The 14,889-nt window shown below is 35.1% G+C and overlaps 1 protein-coding gene across 4 annotated transcripts in view; it reads right to left on the bottom strand.

Annotated features, from left to right (window-relative positions):
- The window catches only part of TBCK (TBC1 domain containing kinase), a 288,273-nt gene that overhangs the window by 7,051 nt on the left and 266,333 nt on the right, over positions 1-14,889 (bottom strand). For all 4 annotated transcript variants that reach the window (XM_077142618.1, XM_077142617.1, XM_077142619.1 and 1 more), the window contains one exon: positions 14,038-14,197. In XM_077142618.1, the coding sequence (XP_076998733.1) occupies positions 14,038-14,197 (160 nt within the window). The remainder of the gene's footprint in view (positions 1-14,037; positions 14,198-14,889) is intronic.

Here is a 14,889-nt window from a genome sequence, read left to right as displayed (position 1 = left end):
TTTTGCTCTGTTAAAATTCCAATAACATATATATTTTTTGCTCATTTCAAAACAGTGTTCTGCTTTCTTTTCTTTCTTAGAATCATTTAATCTAATAGCAGATCCAAGAATTGATCATTTGATTATTAGCTGGACATTGGTTTCAGTCACAACCAAAAACTAACATCAATATAGAACAATTATATAAGTATAGTAATGCTCATGTTGAGTTGCATCTCTGGGGTATCTTTCATCCAAAGAGTTCCAATTGCTTAATCCTTTCCTTCTATTGCTCTTGATATTCAGTTAATATCCTACAGAAAGCAAACTGATGGACTTCATTTTAATAAGTACAAGAAATCCAGAAATTCTACTTATACCCAAAGTATTTTATCATTATTTCTATTATTATTGATCCTCTGTTGTTATTGTTAACCTTTATTGAGTACTTTGTCTGTGCCAAGCCCTGTTGTAGGTTTGGCTTTGTAACATTTATTTCCTACATATTATGAAAATGGGTACTTCCAAGTATTTGTTTTAAAATTACTTGCTATGGCATTTCTATTAGTCACTCACTGTACTTTTTTTTTATTATTATGAAATATAACATATATACAAAAGCAGTAAATTTCAAAGCACACCACAACAATTAGTTATAGAACAGATTTCAGATTTTGGTATGGGTTACAGTTTCAAAATTTTAGGTGTTTCCTTCTAGCTGCCCCAAGATACTAGAGACTAAAAGAAATATCAATTCAGTGATTCAGCAGTCATACACATTTTTTAAATCCTATCTTCTCTGTTATAACTCCACCTTCCACTTTGATCTTTTTCTCAATCTATAGTGGGTATTTGGGCTATGTCCATTCTAACTATGTCATGTTGGAAAGGGCTGTCAATAACATGGGACGGGGGATGGAACTAGTTAATGTTCTGGAGAATCTGGCCCCTCTGAGTTTCAAGACTTATTTTGCCTAAGAAACCCATCTGAAGGCTGTAGTTTTCTGGAAAGTAATCATAGCTCATGGTACCTTTGTAGAATTTCAGTAAGAGCCCTAGGTGTTCTTTAGGGGTGGCAAGGATGGTTTTGGTTGGGGTTTATCAAATCATGGTAAATAGGGATATCTAGGTGAAGCCTGCATAAGAGTAGCCTCCAGACTAGGCTTTTGACTCTGTTTGAACTCTCTCAGCCATTGATACCTTATTTTGTTACAATTCTTCTGGTCAGGATGGCATTGTTGATCACACGGTGCCAGGGCCAAGCTCATCCCTGGGAGTTATATCCCACATTGCCAGGGTGACTTTCACCCCTGGAAGTTACGTCCCACATAGGTGGGGGGAGGGTAATGATTTTACTTGCAGCATTAGGCTTAAAGAGAGAGAGGCCACATCTGAGGAACAAAAGAGGATCTCTGGAAGAAACACTTAGCATAACTGTAGGTAGGCTTAGCTTCTCTGCTATATAAATAAGCTTCACAAGAGGACGCCTCATCAAGGGCTTAGCCTATTGACTTGGGAGTTTCTAATGTTTGAGACAATATCAGGGATTTCCTTTGTGGTAGTTTAGAAATTCCATATTTTTTCTCCCCTTCCTCTAGAGACTTTACCAACTGTTTTTAATTATCTGCTCAACATACTCTGGGATGGATTTGGGCATTATAATAAGCTATATAGAATTACAAGCCCTCATTCCCATTCTGGGCTCCATGTGTCTGGGTTGTTTAAAGGATCACACAGACAGGTTGGGTTAGATTATGTGCTAGAGAAAATTTAGGTTTTGGACAAAATAAACCTTACTTCCTTTGGTCACATAGAGTAGGTCAAGTTCTAAAATACAGACACTGTCCTCCTTCCCCTTGTGTCTTCTATTTTCTTTTGAATTCTGGTTTGAACTCCCTGGGAGTCATGTACCACATTAACGCCTCTATCTTTCAATTTCACTAAAGCAATTATTTCTTATTTACAAGTAGTATCTATTGGAGGCAATGGGTTTTTATATAGTTTCTTGAAACAAATACAAGTTATAAGTTTTAATGATCTTTTTGACAGTCTGTTGTTGAGGTAATCAATGATTATTGTACTCCTTTCTGGAATAATGCATTTATTAACTTTTTAAAATATAATTTTATTGATATATAATATATGCTTATATATATTATATATAGTATATATATGATTACATACCATATAACCATACAAAGTGTACAGTTAATGGTTCATAGTATCGTCATATACTATTGCATTCATCATCATAATAGAATTTTGAACATTTTCATTAGTCTAAAAAAATGAAAATAAGAATAAAAATAAAAACAAAAAAGAACACCCCAAACTTCCCACCCCCACCCCCCTATTATTTATCTATTTTTTGTCTTTATTTTCATACTCATCTGTCCATACACTGGATAAAGGGAGTGTCAGTCACAAGGTTTTCATAATCACACAGTCCACCTTAAAAGCTGCATAGATATTCAATCATCTCCAAGAATCAAGGCTATTGGATTACAGTTCAACTGTTTCAGATATTTCCCTCTAGCTACTCCAATATACCAAAAACTGAAAAGGGATATCTATATACTACATAAGAATAACCTTCAGAATGACCCTTATCTCCATTTGAAATCTCTCATCCACTGAACCTTTATTCTCTTCCCCTTTTTGGTCAAGAAGGTTTTCTCACTCCTACAACGCCAGGGCCAGGCTTATCCCCTGGGAGTCATGTCCCATGTTGCCAGGGAGATTTATTCCCCTGAAAGTCACATCCCATGAAGGAGGGAGGGCAGTGAGTTCACATGCAGGGTTGGCTTAGAGAGAGAGCGCACATCTGACCAACAAAAGAGGTTCTCTGGGAGTGGCTCAGGTATAATCATAAGTAGGTTTAGCTTCTCCTTTGCAGGAATAAGTTTCATAGGGGCAGGCTCCAAGGTCAAAGGCTTGGTCCAACAGCTTGGCCACCCCAATATTTATGAGAATATCAGATCTTCTTCAGGTGGGGGAACTTATTGTTATTCCCACATTTTTTCCCAGCCCCTCAAGGGGACTCTGCAAATACTTTTTAGTCTTCTGCTAACATTACTTTGGGATGTATTCAGAGCATCACACTAACCTGTACAAATCAATAAGATCTTACTCCCTATTCAAGTTTCCATGTAATTATGATGTTTTGAATAAGCTGATCATAAAAGTTAAATTAGATATTGTGCTACCGAAAGTATAAATTTTGCTCCAAATAAACATCTCTTCTTTTGGTCTTACCCCAAAGTTGAAGTTTTAATATACAGTCAATATAATCTTTTACTCTGCAGTGTGATTTACCTTAGTCCTAACCAGATTAGCTTCATTCATATCTCTAGTTGAAGTCTAATCACTTTTTCAATGTTTTTAACAGTTGCTGTGTGAGGTACTGCTGACTTTCATAGCTGCAGAACTCTAGCTCAGAGTCTCAGATGTCACACAGATACTTGAAGTTCCAGGGAATCACCTGGTTATATACAAAGAGCACAGCCTCTCAGAATTTAGAAATAACAGTTACCACTCTGGAATAATGTGACTCCTGTAAGAGCTTAAATGTAGGAAACTTTACAATAGGCCCTCCCCTGGAAACTCTAAATGCTTGCTTGATATCTATATCTATATAGATATAGATATTTATATATAAATGCTAATAGGAATTTACATCTAAATTTATATCTAAACATAGCATTAGCATTTCAAACTCAGCATGTTCAAAATTCATTATATTCCCTCCAAACCCATTTTCTACTTCTCTTCTCTATCTCTATTAATGGCAAACTCTCCAAAACTCAACCTGGAAAACTGAAGATCATTTATTATTATTATTATTATTATTATATTATTATTTTTGTATGCTATAGGGTGAGGGTCATATTTCATTCTCTTTCTATGTGCGTATCCCATTATTGCAGCACCATTTGTTGAAGTTTTGTTTGTTTGCTTGCTTGTTTATTTTGTTTTTGGGAAGTGCATGGGCTGGGAATCAAACTTGGATCTCCCTCATGGCAGGTGAGAGTTCTATCATTGAACTACCCTTGCACCCCCTATTATTATTATTTTTAAACTTTCTTTGGTTCCACACTCAATTACATACAAAGCTGTGTTAATTCTCTCTGTAATTTATCTTGGACCCATTTCTTCTTTTCCTTTCCTATGTTTCAACTCCATTTTGTACCCTGATTACTCTTGGAATAGTTGCTAAGTGGTCCTTTTGCTTCTAGTTTTTCTACTTTCCATTTTACTCAGCACTCTGTTGCCTAAAACGGTAGTACTATGGAAGATCCTCAGGAAATCCTCTCCAAGGGGCCTGAGACTCCAGTCATTGTTCAGCAGAGATTTGAAGTTTAATCAGCTGCATCTGTCTTATCTTCCCAACTAGATTGTAAGTTTTATGAGGCCACAGACTGTGTCTTTCTCATTTGTTTCCTCACGATAGCTTCTGTTATTTAGGTACTCAGTATTTGTTGTCTTGAAGTAAACTAGTACCTAATATTAGTATTTTTCTAATCTTCCTCTTTATATGAATTACAATTAGACTATGCAGTCTGTCACAAACTACAATTTTTCATGTGTTCATTCATTAATGTAGCAATTATGAATCTGATCACCAAATATTTATTGCACCTTTTCTATTTGAAAGGTACAGTTTCAGGGACGGGGGATACAAAACACACTATAGTTTCTGTCTTCAATAGGCTTGGAGTTTTGTTGGGAATATAGATTAATAAACAGGTGACTATTATGTCAATTGATAAATTCTACAAAGTCACCATTAATGGTTATGCAAATTGTGTTTTGTATGATGTAGCAGTGATTTATACCCGCGACTTTTTAATGTTTATTGGATCACATGTTCTTTTGCAAATTAAATGAAAATTATGAATCTTTTCTCAGAAAAAAAAAGCAATGTACAGTACAATGTATAACTACAGTGGGTTCAAAGACATACTAAAACTCATTCATGGGCTCCAAGTTAAATTTTCATTTATACTAATTCATTTAATTGTTAAGTTTAAGATACTGATCTTGTGTTTGTGACACGGCAACTGGGATCTTCCTACAGATTTAAGGATTACTTTTAACAAAAGCTTGTACTGTCAAACAATTCCTCCCAGGCATGAGTACATGGAAATTTTTTTGAAAAGTAGACTTTAAAAAATAGGAGAAAACATTTTAAAATGTGACAGTAAAGTTTGCTTGAAAGTAGTTCTTAGTCTAATAAAAAATGTATGTTGGTTCCTATTAGGGGAAAGCGCTTTCTGATAAAATTCCATCATCTATACCATCATGTATCAAGAGCCAAAAATGACTTTTGTGGTATATTTTCCTTTGATTTTTGGGACCTGAATTTCAGCAACAATCATTTATCAACGTTTGTTTACACTAGGCAACTGAGAACAGTAAACTCATTATTTCCAGGCTTGGTGGTTATATTACATAAAGAATACTATGCTCTGAGAACAATGTATACAATAAAAAACTCAGTATCAAAACACAATTAAGGTTCTGATGGATCACAGCCCAGTTCTAATCTTTGTAGGTCAAGTAGGAGGGCAACTATTCAGCCACAAGCATTCCTATGGTTAAGTAGTAATTAAATGGTAGGTAGAGGAGGGCAGGGTGAGTGTGTAGAATAACATTGAAACAAAAGAACTTTCATCTTTTGCTAGGTCATGAATATAGGGCCAGAGATCACAAGTTTCAGATGATGATTTGACAGTTTTCCCCTGGAAATTAGAAATGAGCTCCTCTCTTTTTAAAAACTGTTTGTACCGTACCACATACTACTTCTTGTAAAAGTGTTAGACAATCAAAATCTGGATTAGATGTTTTAAGGTCTCTTTTCTTACATTCAGCTTCTATATTGCTTTTAACTTCAGAAAACTTTTGAAAAGCTATGAGAATAGGGGCAGGTTTTAGTTCATGGGTCTTTCAAAGTAAGTTATTTTCCATCACTTAACAAATGCAGAGTAATATAGAAGAGTTTCACTGTTACTCTTAAGCCTCATATGCTGTCTACCAAGTTCATGCTGCATTAGTATTTAAAATGTTTCCTTATAACCTGATGCAAACCCACAGTCTAAAACATTGCTGACAAGCAAGGCAGGGAGGGTCAGGAAGAAAGCCAAACAACCAAAGTTGGTGTTTACATATCTAAGGAGTTGGAAGAATTCCTTGTATATTTGGAACTGATAAAGGAGATTCATTTCCTCTTCTTTATCTAATGTTTAAAGTACAACCATAAAGAGATCTAATAAATTTACTGACAGGTAAAGGATCTCAGACAAAGTAGTTTAAAAGTATCATATTAACCTGAAGAACAAGGTAGATATTTTCTGGGGCCAGAGAAGTTTACTATAGGGACACCATATAGGCTAAATTGGTTTAAAGTTTGAGTCATTTGTCTCCTTTAAGTACATACCTGTAGTAAAATAATCTCAGATGACTGGGAACAAAGGGCTAAAAGAAGAACTTCAGCAAAGAGGGGTGTAGGAGACAGGACTAAGGAGAGAAAGAATTGGAAAACATAAGGGCCACTAATGCTCACATTAGTATCATAAAACTTGGTTATGCTTAGTTAAGGGATCCAGGAAGTAATGGGTTGAAGGAGATGGTGAGGAACTCTCAAACGATCACAGTATAAATTAACTTCTAATTTCTACAAACCAAATGACCTTAGCTTCCACTGGAATATAAGGAAACACAATTGGACTAATTCTTCCATGGCATGTGTAGGAAGCATCAGCACTGTTCAGTCTAAAATGAGCACCATCATAAAAATAATTTCTTGTCTAGGTTTCCAAACCAAATATTCAGAAATATTAATGTTTTGCTCTTTCTTTAATTTTTGTTTGCTTGTTTGTTTTGCTTTGTTTTGGATAAGGAAAAGAAAAATAATAGTCTGTATGGCTCATTATTGCATATTATTGCACATTATGGCTATCATGGTATGAAATGAATATTTCTTTCTTTCTTTTTTTTTCACACGGGCAGGTAAGAGGAATCGAACCCAGATCTCTAGCAGAATATTTCTTTTGATGACAAAAGAAAAGCCTTAACTTTAAGATGAACTGCCCCTTATATTTTCCAGAGGATTGACAAGACAAAGTGAGAAGCAAAGAATCCTTCAATTTATTTTTTACATAACCATTTGAATGTGATACACTGGGAGGGATGAAATCTTAGTGGTTTTATAATCATAAAATATAATTTATTTTTAAAGTTTATGAGCATCACTGACTTCTGTTTTACGTTTCAATACATGCTTTCGTCTTTTTCTTAAGGACTCACTAAAGCTAGACAAACACTAATTGGATCTTTTCATTTTTATCTGGCCTATGTTGTTGACCAGTTTTCCACTCTGAGATCACCACTATCTCTAGAGTTACATCTACATTGTTTTCCCATAGGAAAAAAAATAATCAAACAACACACAAAGCATGGTATTGTACTAAGTCATCATTCTTGCTAATCATTATAATTTACTTCTAGGAAAGGGGAGATGGTAATTGAAAAGTCACCATGAGCTTTGTCTAGCTGCGAGAATTTTTGTCTAGCTGAGGTATATTAGACCTTAAGCTGGGAGTAGGGTAGCGTGGATAATAGTTTCTATGGGTGTCAAAACAAACTATACATTTGATTAAGGTTGAAATTCAAAATGGCAGAGTTTCCTTAAAGTATTTGAATCTGGACAATATGCTTAAGGTATAACAATGTCCCTTCCTATAACAATGTCTCTTTCTGTGGGTTCATTTAGCTCATGATTTGAGATGGTTATACCTCTACCTCCCCCTACTGATCTGAATAGTTATTGCCTTAATTAGCAGACTCACACATTTCCCCTCTGGAATTAATTCAGTATACTTAAGCTTTGAAGGAGGTACATTTTATGGGGCTTTCTATATATATATCATGCTGGTATGTTTTCCCTCTATGCCCAGGGAATCTCATTCCAGTTTAACAAGTGAGGATGCAATTTCCCATGTGAGTTTTAAAAAGATGATTATCTCTGCAACAAGACAAGAGTGAGACCTTGCTATATTTTTCATTTTAAATGTGACACAATTAAGGTTTAATACCCAATTTGATACAAAGGTCTTAAACTTCCTGGAACTCTACCACTAGATGTAATCAATATTTGTTTGGTTTATCAAATTAAGCATTCATATAGAAGCAAGAATCAGTACAAAATCTAATCAACCCTTGGAGCATTAGATCAGATTTCAAGACTTATGACTCCTTGACTTACTTGAGGATATCTAATTTTTATTCTACCTAATTCTGATATAACTTTGCTCACAGCATATCTGGATAGGCTTGCTTATAAACTAGCTCACTGCTTTCTATAACTTTTAGGGTAAGGTGAATTAAGGGTTAATTGACAATGAGGCTTTAGCAGGACTTAATCCTGGTCCAAGGAATCCTCTACATGGGGCCCTAATTAAGTTAAAATCTTTGTAGCTCTTCTTCTTTGCCCTATTCTGGGGAATAGATAAGAAACAGAACATTCTAAAGGCTTTCTGATATATTTAATTGGAAGGTAGGCAAAATACAAAAGGTTCATGAAGTGGTAAATGTATAGAAACCATCTCATAGCAATAAACCAGATAATCCATCATAATTATAGAAAGTAGTTAAATGAACACAATTAAAATTACATATCTTCCAATTATAGTTATTCAGGAAAATGAATAGGTAGGATTTCTCAGAATTGTTCTGTATTTTCTATATGATTTTAGACAATATATTCAATAAATTTGGTCATTGCAGTATAATTTCTTCATATTTGTACTACAAAAGGAATTATGAAAGTCATAATTTGTATGTCAAATGGGTGATTTTAATACGTTATATACTATACAAGTGGTTCATTTACTATTTCTTGGAGTTGTTCAATGATATTTTGATAATTGTTAAATTCAATATTGAAAGCTTACTTTATTTGATTGAGCTATAACTCTATTTCATTTAATATTTTCATTTGGTAGATTTCCAGACTAGCCTTTAGAGTAACTTAACAGATGACGTAAAGCTAGAAAAATTACAATCAGTGCCTACTGTTTTCCAAACAAAAAATTTCCAAGTCCAAATATGAATTTGACATATAAGTCAAAAACATTTGAATGATAATTTGTAACTGTGCTGACTAGAATTGGCACCTCTGTTTTCTTTTCACAGCATTCAACTGTGGCTCTCAATCTTTTCAAAATACAATTCTGCAAGCTGCCAGCTGCAGTGCACTGATTTCAGTTCAGAAGAAAAGCTGCTACTTACTTAGAAATAGTTTTTTTTAACACCCACAGAGGAAGATAAGATGAGACCGGATCAGAACAGTTCTTATGAAAGTTTCTCCCATACTGTCTGGCCCAAAATTATACATCTCAGATAAACTGGGGCTAGCAGGGTAGATGGGACATCAAACTCTAGAACTTTTATACGACCATTATCAAATAGTATTTATTAAATTCACATATATGCAAATAATAGTGCTAGAATATGAAACTAATAGCTGATGTTAATTGAGTGTTGACTAGTTTCATGGTTCCGCATTAAACTTTATATGTCTGATGTAAAATTTTCACAACAATGCTGTGAGGTAGAGATTATTTTCATTTCCATATTGTTAATGAAGAAATGGTGACTGATGAGGTTAAATAACTTGCCCAAATTAACATAGCTAATAAGAAACAAAAATGCGGTTTGAAGTTATTGTGTAGCCCAGAAAAGCCAAGTTCTTTAATCCTCATTCAATACTGCTTGGTGGGAGCTTTTTTATTATTTCCATGGAGATGTGACCCACCCAATTATGGGTGGTAACTTTTGATTAGATGGTTTCCATGGAGATGTGTCTCCACCCATTCTAGTTGGGATTGCTTATTGGAGCCCTTTAGGAGGGAATCACTTTGGAAAGAGCACCAGAACCAACAGAGTCCACACAGCCAGAGACCTGTGGAGATAAAGAAGGAAAACGCTCCTGGGGGAGGTTCAGGAAACAAGAAGCCAGGAGAGAAGGCTAGCAGAAATTGCCATGTGCCCTCCAAATGAGAAAGAGAAACCCCAAACTTCATTGGCCTTTCTTGAGTGAAGGTAACTTTTTGTTGGGCCTTACTTAGGACATTTTCATAGCCTTAGAACTGTAAAGTTGCAACTTAATAAATTCCCCCTTTAAAAGTCATTCTATTTCAGGTATATGGCATTCTGGCAGCTTGCAAACTAAAACAGAAACTAATCTAGGTTGACTACAAAATTCACATGTCTAAATATTACCTTTGAAACAATCAGGGTCCCAACAAGCCCTTAGGATACACTGAGGCATTGTTACTTACAAAAGGTGTGGGTGGATTGTAAGAGAGCCATAAGGAATAGAGCTAACATGGGGCTAGCGGAAGCAGAGCTGTTGTCACTCCTAGAGCCAAAGAGACCGGGAGCTGGGAAAAGAGAGTTGTGTAGAGGCCTCCTGGAGAGAAGCATTAACCATTCATTTGAAGCAATCATTCAGGAAAGGAGTCAAGGCAATAAATATCCTGACCTCCTACCCTCCTATAACCCCATCAGAGCTCTCCAACTTGGAAACAGAAGAAATGCGGTCAGCCTCCTGGGGCAGAGAGCAGGGTGGAGAAGGGTGGGGAATGGATTTGGAGTAGGAGGTAGGGCAAATAAATGGAAGATATCCAGTATGATCATGGAAACAAGAGTTTCAATAAATATGCTTTAAATTGAGATGCACTCAATTCAGTGGATTAAAAAAATAGTAAGTCATCTATAGCAGATAAAAAGATTAGGCAATAGTATAAGCAAACATATATATAAAATTCTCTGTAACACTATGATAAGGATAATTATGAAATATACATTTCTATACAAATAGTTAAAACTGTCCCTCAAAAGTGATTTCCTAATGTTAGATTGAAGCATTAATAGCTGAATGTTTTGGGTGTTCTGTGGATGTTCTTTATATGACCAGCCAGTCAAGAATCAAAGGCCATGGATGGGGAGAGGGGAGAATGAGGGCAGCAAGGGGCCTGCTGGGCTTACCTAACCTAAGTCCTTTGAGGGTCCGTGGAGTATGGGGTGTGAGGTAGGGTGGGACGAATAAGTACATGTGGGTCCTGGGCTCTTGCTTTTTTTGTGGCCCAAAAAGGAGGGATAGAATTTTCCCCTGGATACTGGAGACTGGCAATTTCAAACTATATGGTGTGAAAAACAGAAGATTTCAGGGCTTTTAGAAAAAGTTGAGGGCAGCTTCTTATCATCCAAGCCAAATGGAAGTACCTGCCCTGTTAGTAAATTAGGTGGTGCAAAAGCAAAGAAGCAGCAAGGGGCTATTCGGAGAAGCTAAGGGTAGTTGTTATCATCCCTACCAAATAGAGATGCAGGCCTTGCTAACTGGGGTTATGCCCAGGACAGGGCTAGCAGGGGTTTTTACTCAAAAGGGAAATTTAAGACTAGGTCAGGGAGGAAGACAAGGCACCAAATGTTTCTTTTACGCCAATATATTAAGCATATAATTTGTTCAGCCATTGTTGCCTGTAGGTAGGAACAATCATGGAGGGTATTGTTCAGAATAACATAACACCTGGTTTCTGATAAACACAGCATTGACTAATTTATTTGGAATATGGATTCCTCTTTATTTAGTACTATTATTACCATACACTGTTATTACTTCATCTGAATAGATTTCCTTCACATGTTGAACTTTTAAATTTATTGGCACTGTGATAGACATAACAGATGACACATAACAGATGACAAATGTTTTTTGATTGATGGTTAATGAAAAAATTGAGTTATCTATTGACTTTATACAAATTTTGACCATCATGATAAAATTAGAATAAACATAAATCTGTGGATTAGTATAATGAGTAGGATGTTTGAAAACATTTGGCATATTAAAGAAGATTAAATCATAGATTCTACTTATTAGGTGCCCTCTTTCAAATGATCAATGTTTTATGAAAACAGAGCCCTAATCATGTCAGCATTTAGAGCATAAAAGTTAATTTCAAGTCTTGGTTTCAAACACTGGGAAGAACTGTCAGAATAAGCCTACTTAAAAAAGCAAGACAAATGGTAGCATTTGGAATCAAAAGCTCACTTAGTTAAGAATATGGCCTGTAGAGTCAGAAAGACTAGTGTTTCAATCATGGTTCTGATATAGGAAAATTATATAAACTTCTGAGTCCAAGTTTTTCTCATGTGTGGAGTAATGCCTGCCTCAATGAGGTGTTATGAAGAATACAACAAGATAACATATGTGAAGTAATTACCACAGTGCTGGCCTTATACAGTAAATCAGGAAATAGTCCCTCCTCTTGAATTCTTTGGAAGAGCTAGATAAAGTTTGGTATTAATTCTTTTTTTAACTGTTTGGTAGAATTCACAATGAAGCCATCTGGTTCCGGACTTTACTTTGGTGGTAGGCTTCTGATTATTGATTCAGTTTTTGTGCTTGTTATAGATTTATTGATGTTTTCCATTTCTTCTTGAGTCATTTTGGGTATGTGGTATATTTCTAAGAATTTTTCCATTTCTTCTTGTTTATCTCATTTGTTGGCATATAATTATTCATAATATTATATTACAATGCTTTGAATTTTGTATGGTCAGTAGTGATATCAATATTTTCCTTTACAGTTTTAATTTAGTTATTTGCACATTTTCTCTTTTTCTCTTTGTCAGTCTAACTAAAGGTTTGTCAATTTTATAGATTTTTTTCAATGAGCCAACTTTTGTTTATTCTCTCTGTTGTTTTTTCTTTAGAGAAGTTGTGGGTTTACAGACCAATCAATTGTGCTTAAAATATAGGATTCCCATATACCACCCCACCTCCAACACCTTGTATTGGTGTGGAACATCTGGTACAACTGATTAAAAGTTGTTAAAATAGTACAATTTAAGTATCACGCATAGTTTACATTAGGTGCATTTTTTCCATATCCCACCATATTATTAATACCTTGTATTAATACCATACATTTGCTATAATTCATGAAAGAATATTCTTATACTTGTACTGTTAACTATAGTCTGTTGTCTATAATTGGGTTCATTGTGTTATACAGTCCTGTTTTTATCTTAATTTGTGTTCTAGTAACATATATGACATGAGGTTTCCCCTTTTAACTACATTCACCTATATAATTCACTGCTGTTAATTACATTCGCAATAATGTGCCACCATCACCAACAACCAGTTCCAAACCTTTATAGGTTAATTACAAATTAAACATCAACTTCCCATCTTTAACTCCAGTCTATACTTTGGTAATTTATATTTTAGATTCTATCTCTATTATTTTTTTTTTATAATTAGTTCATATCAGTGAGGTCATACAATATTTGTCCTTTTGCATCTGACTTATTTCACTCAACGTATGTCCTCAAGATGTAATGTTGCAAAGAATAGATATATTCTTTGCCTAATTCTCGGGTTTCTATTAGTAAGTCCATTTGGTTCTCATACTAAGCTATATTATTCAACTTGGCTTTTATAAAAAATAAATGTTTTTGGCTTCCATATGCTACTTTTGGTTTAAAAAATTTTCAACTTGTAAAGAAAATAGCCAGAGTAGCTATTTTGTTATTTCATATACTCCTCATATCCGAAAGTTGATATGCTTCCTGAATTCCCAATCATCAAAAAGCTTTGAGTGTCTAGTATACAAAACCCTTCAATTCGACAAATTCCATCATTACTAGCTTTCAGAGCCTCCACTTCATGCCCCATTAAAATCAACTGTGTGCTGGTTTTTTTCTTCAATGGAGGTAATTCAAGCCGATTCTTTCTATTTCAGGTAGTTAGAAAAAAGCCTTATTTTTCTAAGTTGTACTGCTGTTCTTAATGCTGGACACTGAGCAGAAAAGAAAACATCTTTGTACTGGGAAAAGGCAGCCAAACATTCTATGTAAGAATATAGGCAGGTCTTCAAATCTCATTTCATTTGTGAACAATTCTGGAGGAAATATACTTTCAGACAGCTTACACAGAAGACAGGTAAGGAGCTCACCCTCTGTGCATGACATTTGTGGTACACTCACCTCTGCTGTGTGTTTTGCCACATGCCCCACGATGACAATGACCTTCCCTTTGAAGCTCTGGAGCACAGCCGTACAAGGGCCCTGGGTAAGCTCCCCTTCCACAGTGAATGCAGTGCTGAATGGAATGTTGATACTCCCTGCAATGTGGCCCCGAATAAAACTGAGAAGAAAAGTTTAAGGAAAACATGCATTTGTATACAGACTTGAGTGCATGAATTAAACACACAAAGGTAACAGATTTCCAGAAGATAGCATTACCCAACATTTTCCATGATTTAGCATGTTACTATTTTAACTAAATAAAGTGGGGCATCTCTAAGAGAAAAAAGAAATGTTAAAAATGTAGAGGAAAAGAGAATGGTAGAAGAGCTTCCTGCTTAAGTAGGGAATTGTGAAAGTTATCAAGATGCAGCAAAGCGATGCTAATTATATAGACTGTGCAATATCCAGGCTTTTAAATTCATTCCTATTACTATTATTTTTAAAGCTCTGAAAATTATAGACATGTGGATAGTCTCAGGTCTAACTGGATAATGCAAAAACCTATCCATTTTGGGAAGCAATTGCTAAATGGAACTCTATTCAGGATGTTAAAAGTCATTAGCATTGGTTAGAAACCACTGCAATGCCTTGTGGTAGGATTATTTCTCTAGTAAACTTAGCTGACATTTCCATTATTTCTATTTTTTTGTTCTCTGAAGGGGGTGAAGTTTTACTATACTTGTACTTTAGAAGAGTTCTAAAGGGTCTTATTGGCTATTACATTTGATTTAAGAATTAAAAGCATCCGTTGGCTTAAAAATTTAGAAATATCATACCATCTTAAAAAATCTGTGGCTCAGAAAGTAATTA

The sequence above is a fragment of the Tamandua tetradactyla genome, chromosome 24 (genome assembly GCF_023851605.1).
Source record: "Tamandua tetradactyla isolate mTamTet1 chromosome 24, mTamTet1.pri, whole genome shotgun sequence".
NCBI classification, from domain to species: Eukaryota; Metazoa; Chordata; class Mammalia; order Pilosa; family Myrmecophagidae; genus Tamandua; species Tamandua tetradactyla.
This window is presented reverse-complemented; position numbering and strand designations above follow the sequence as displayed.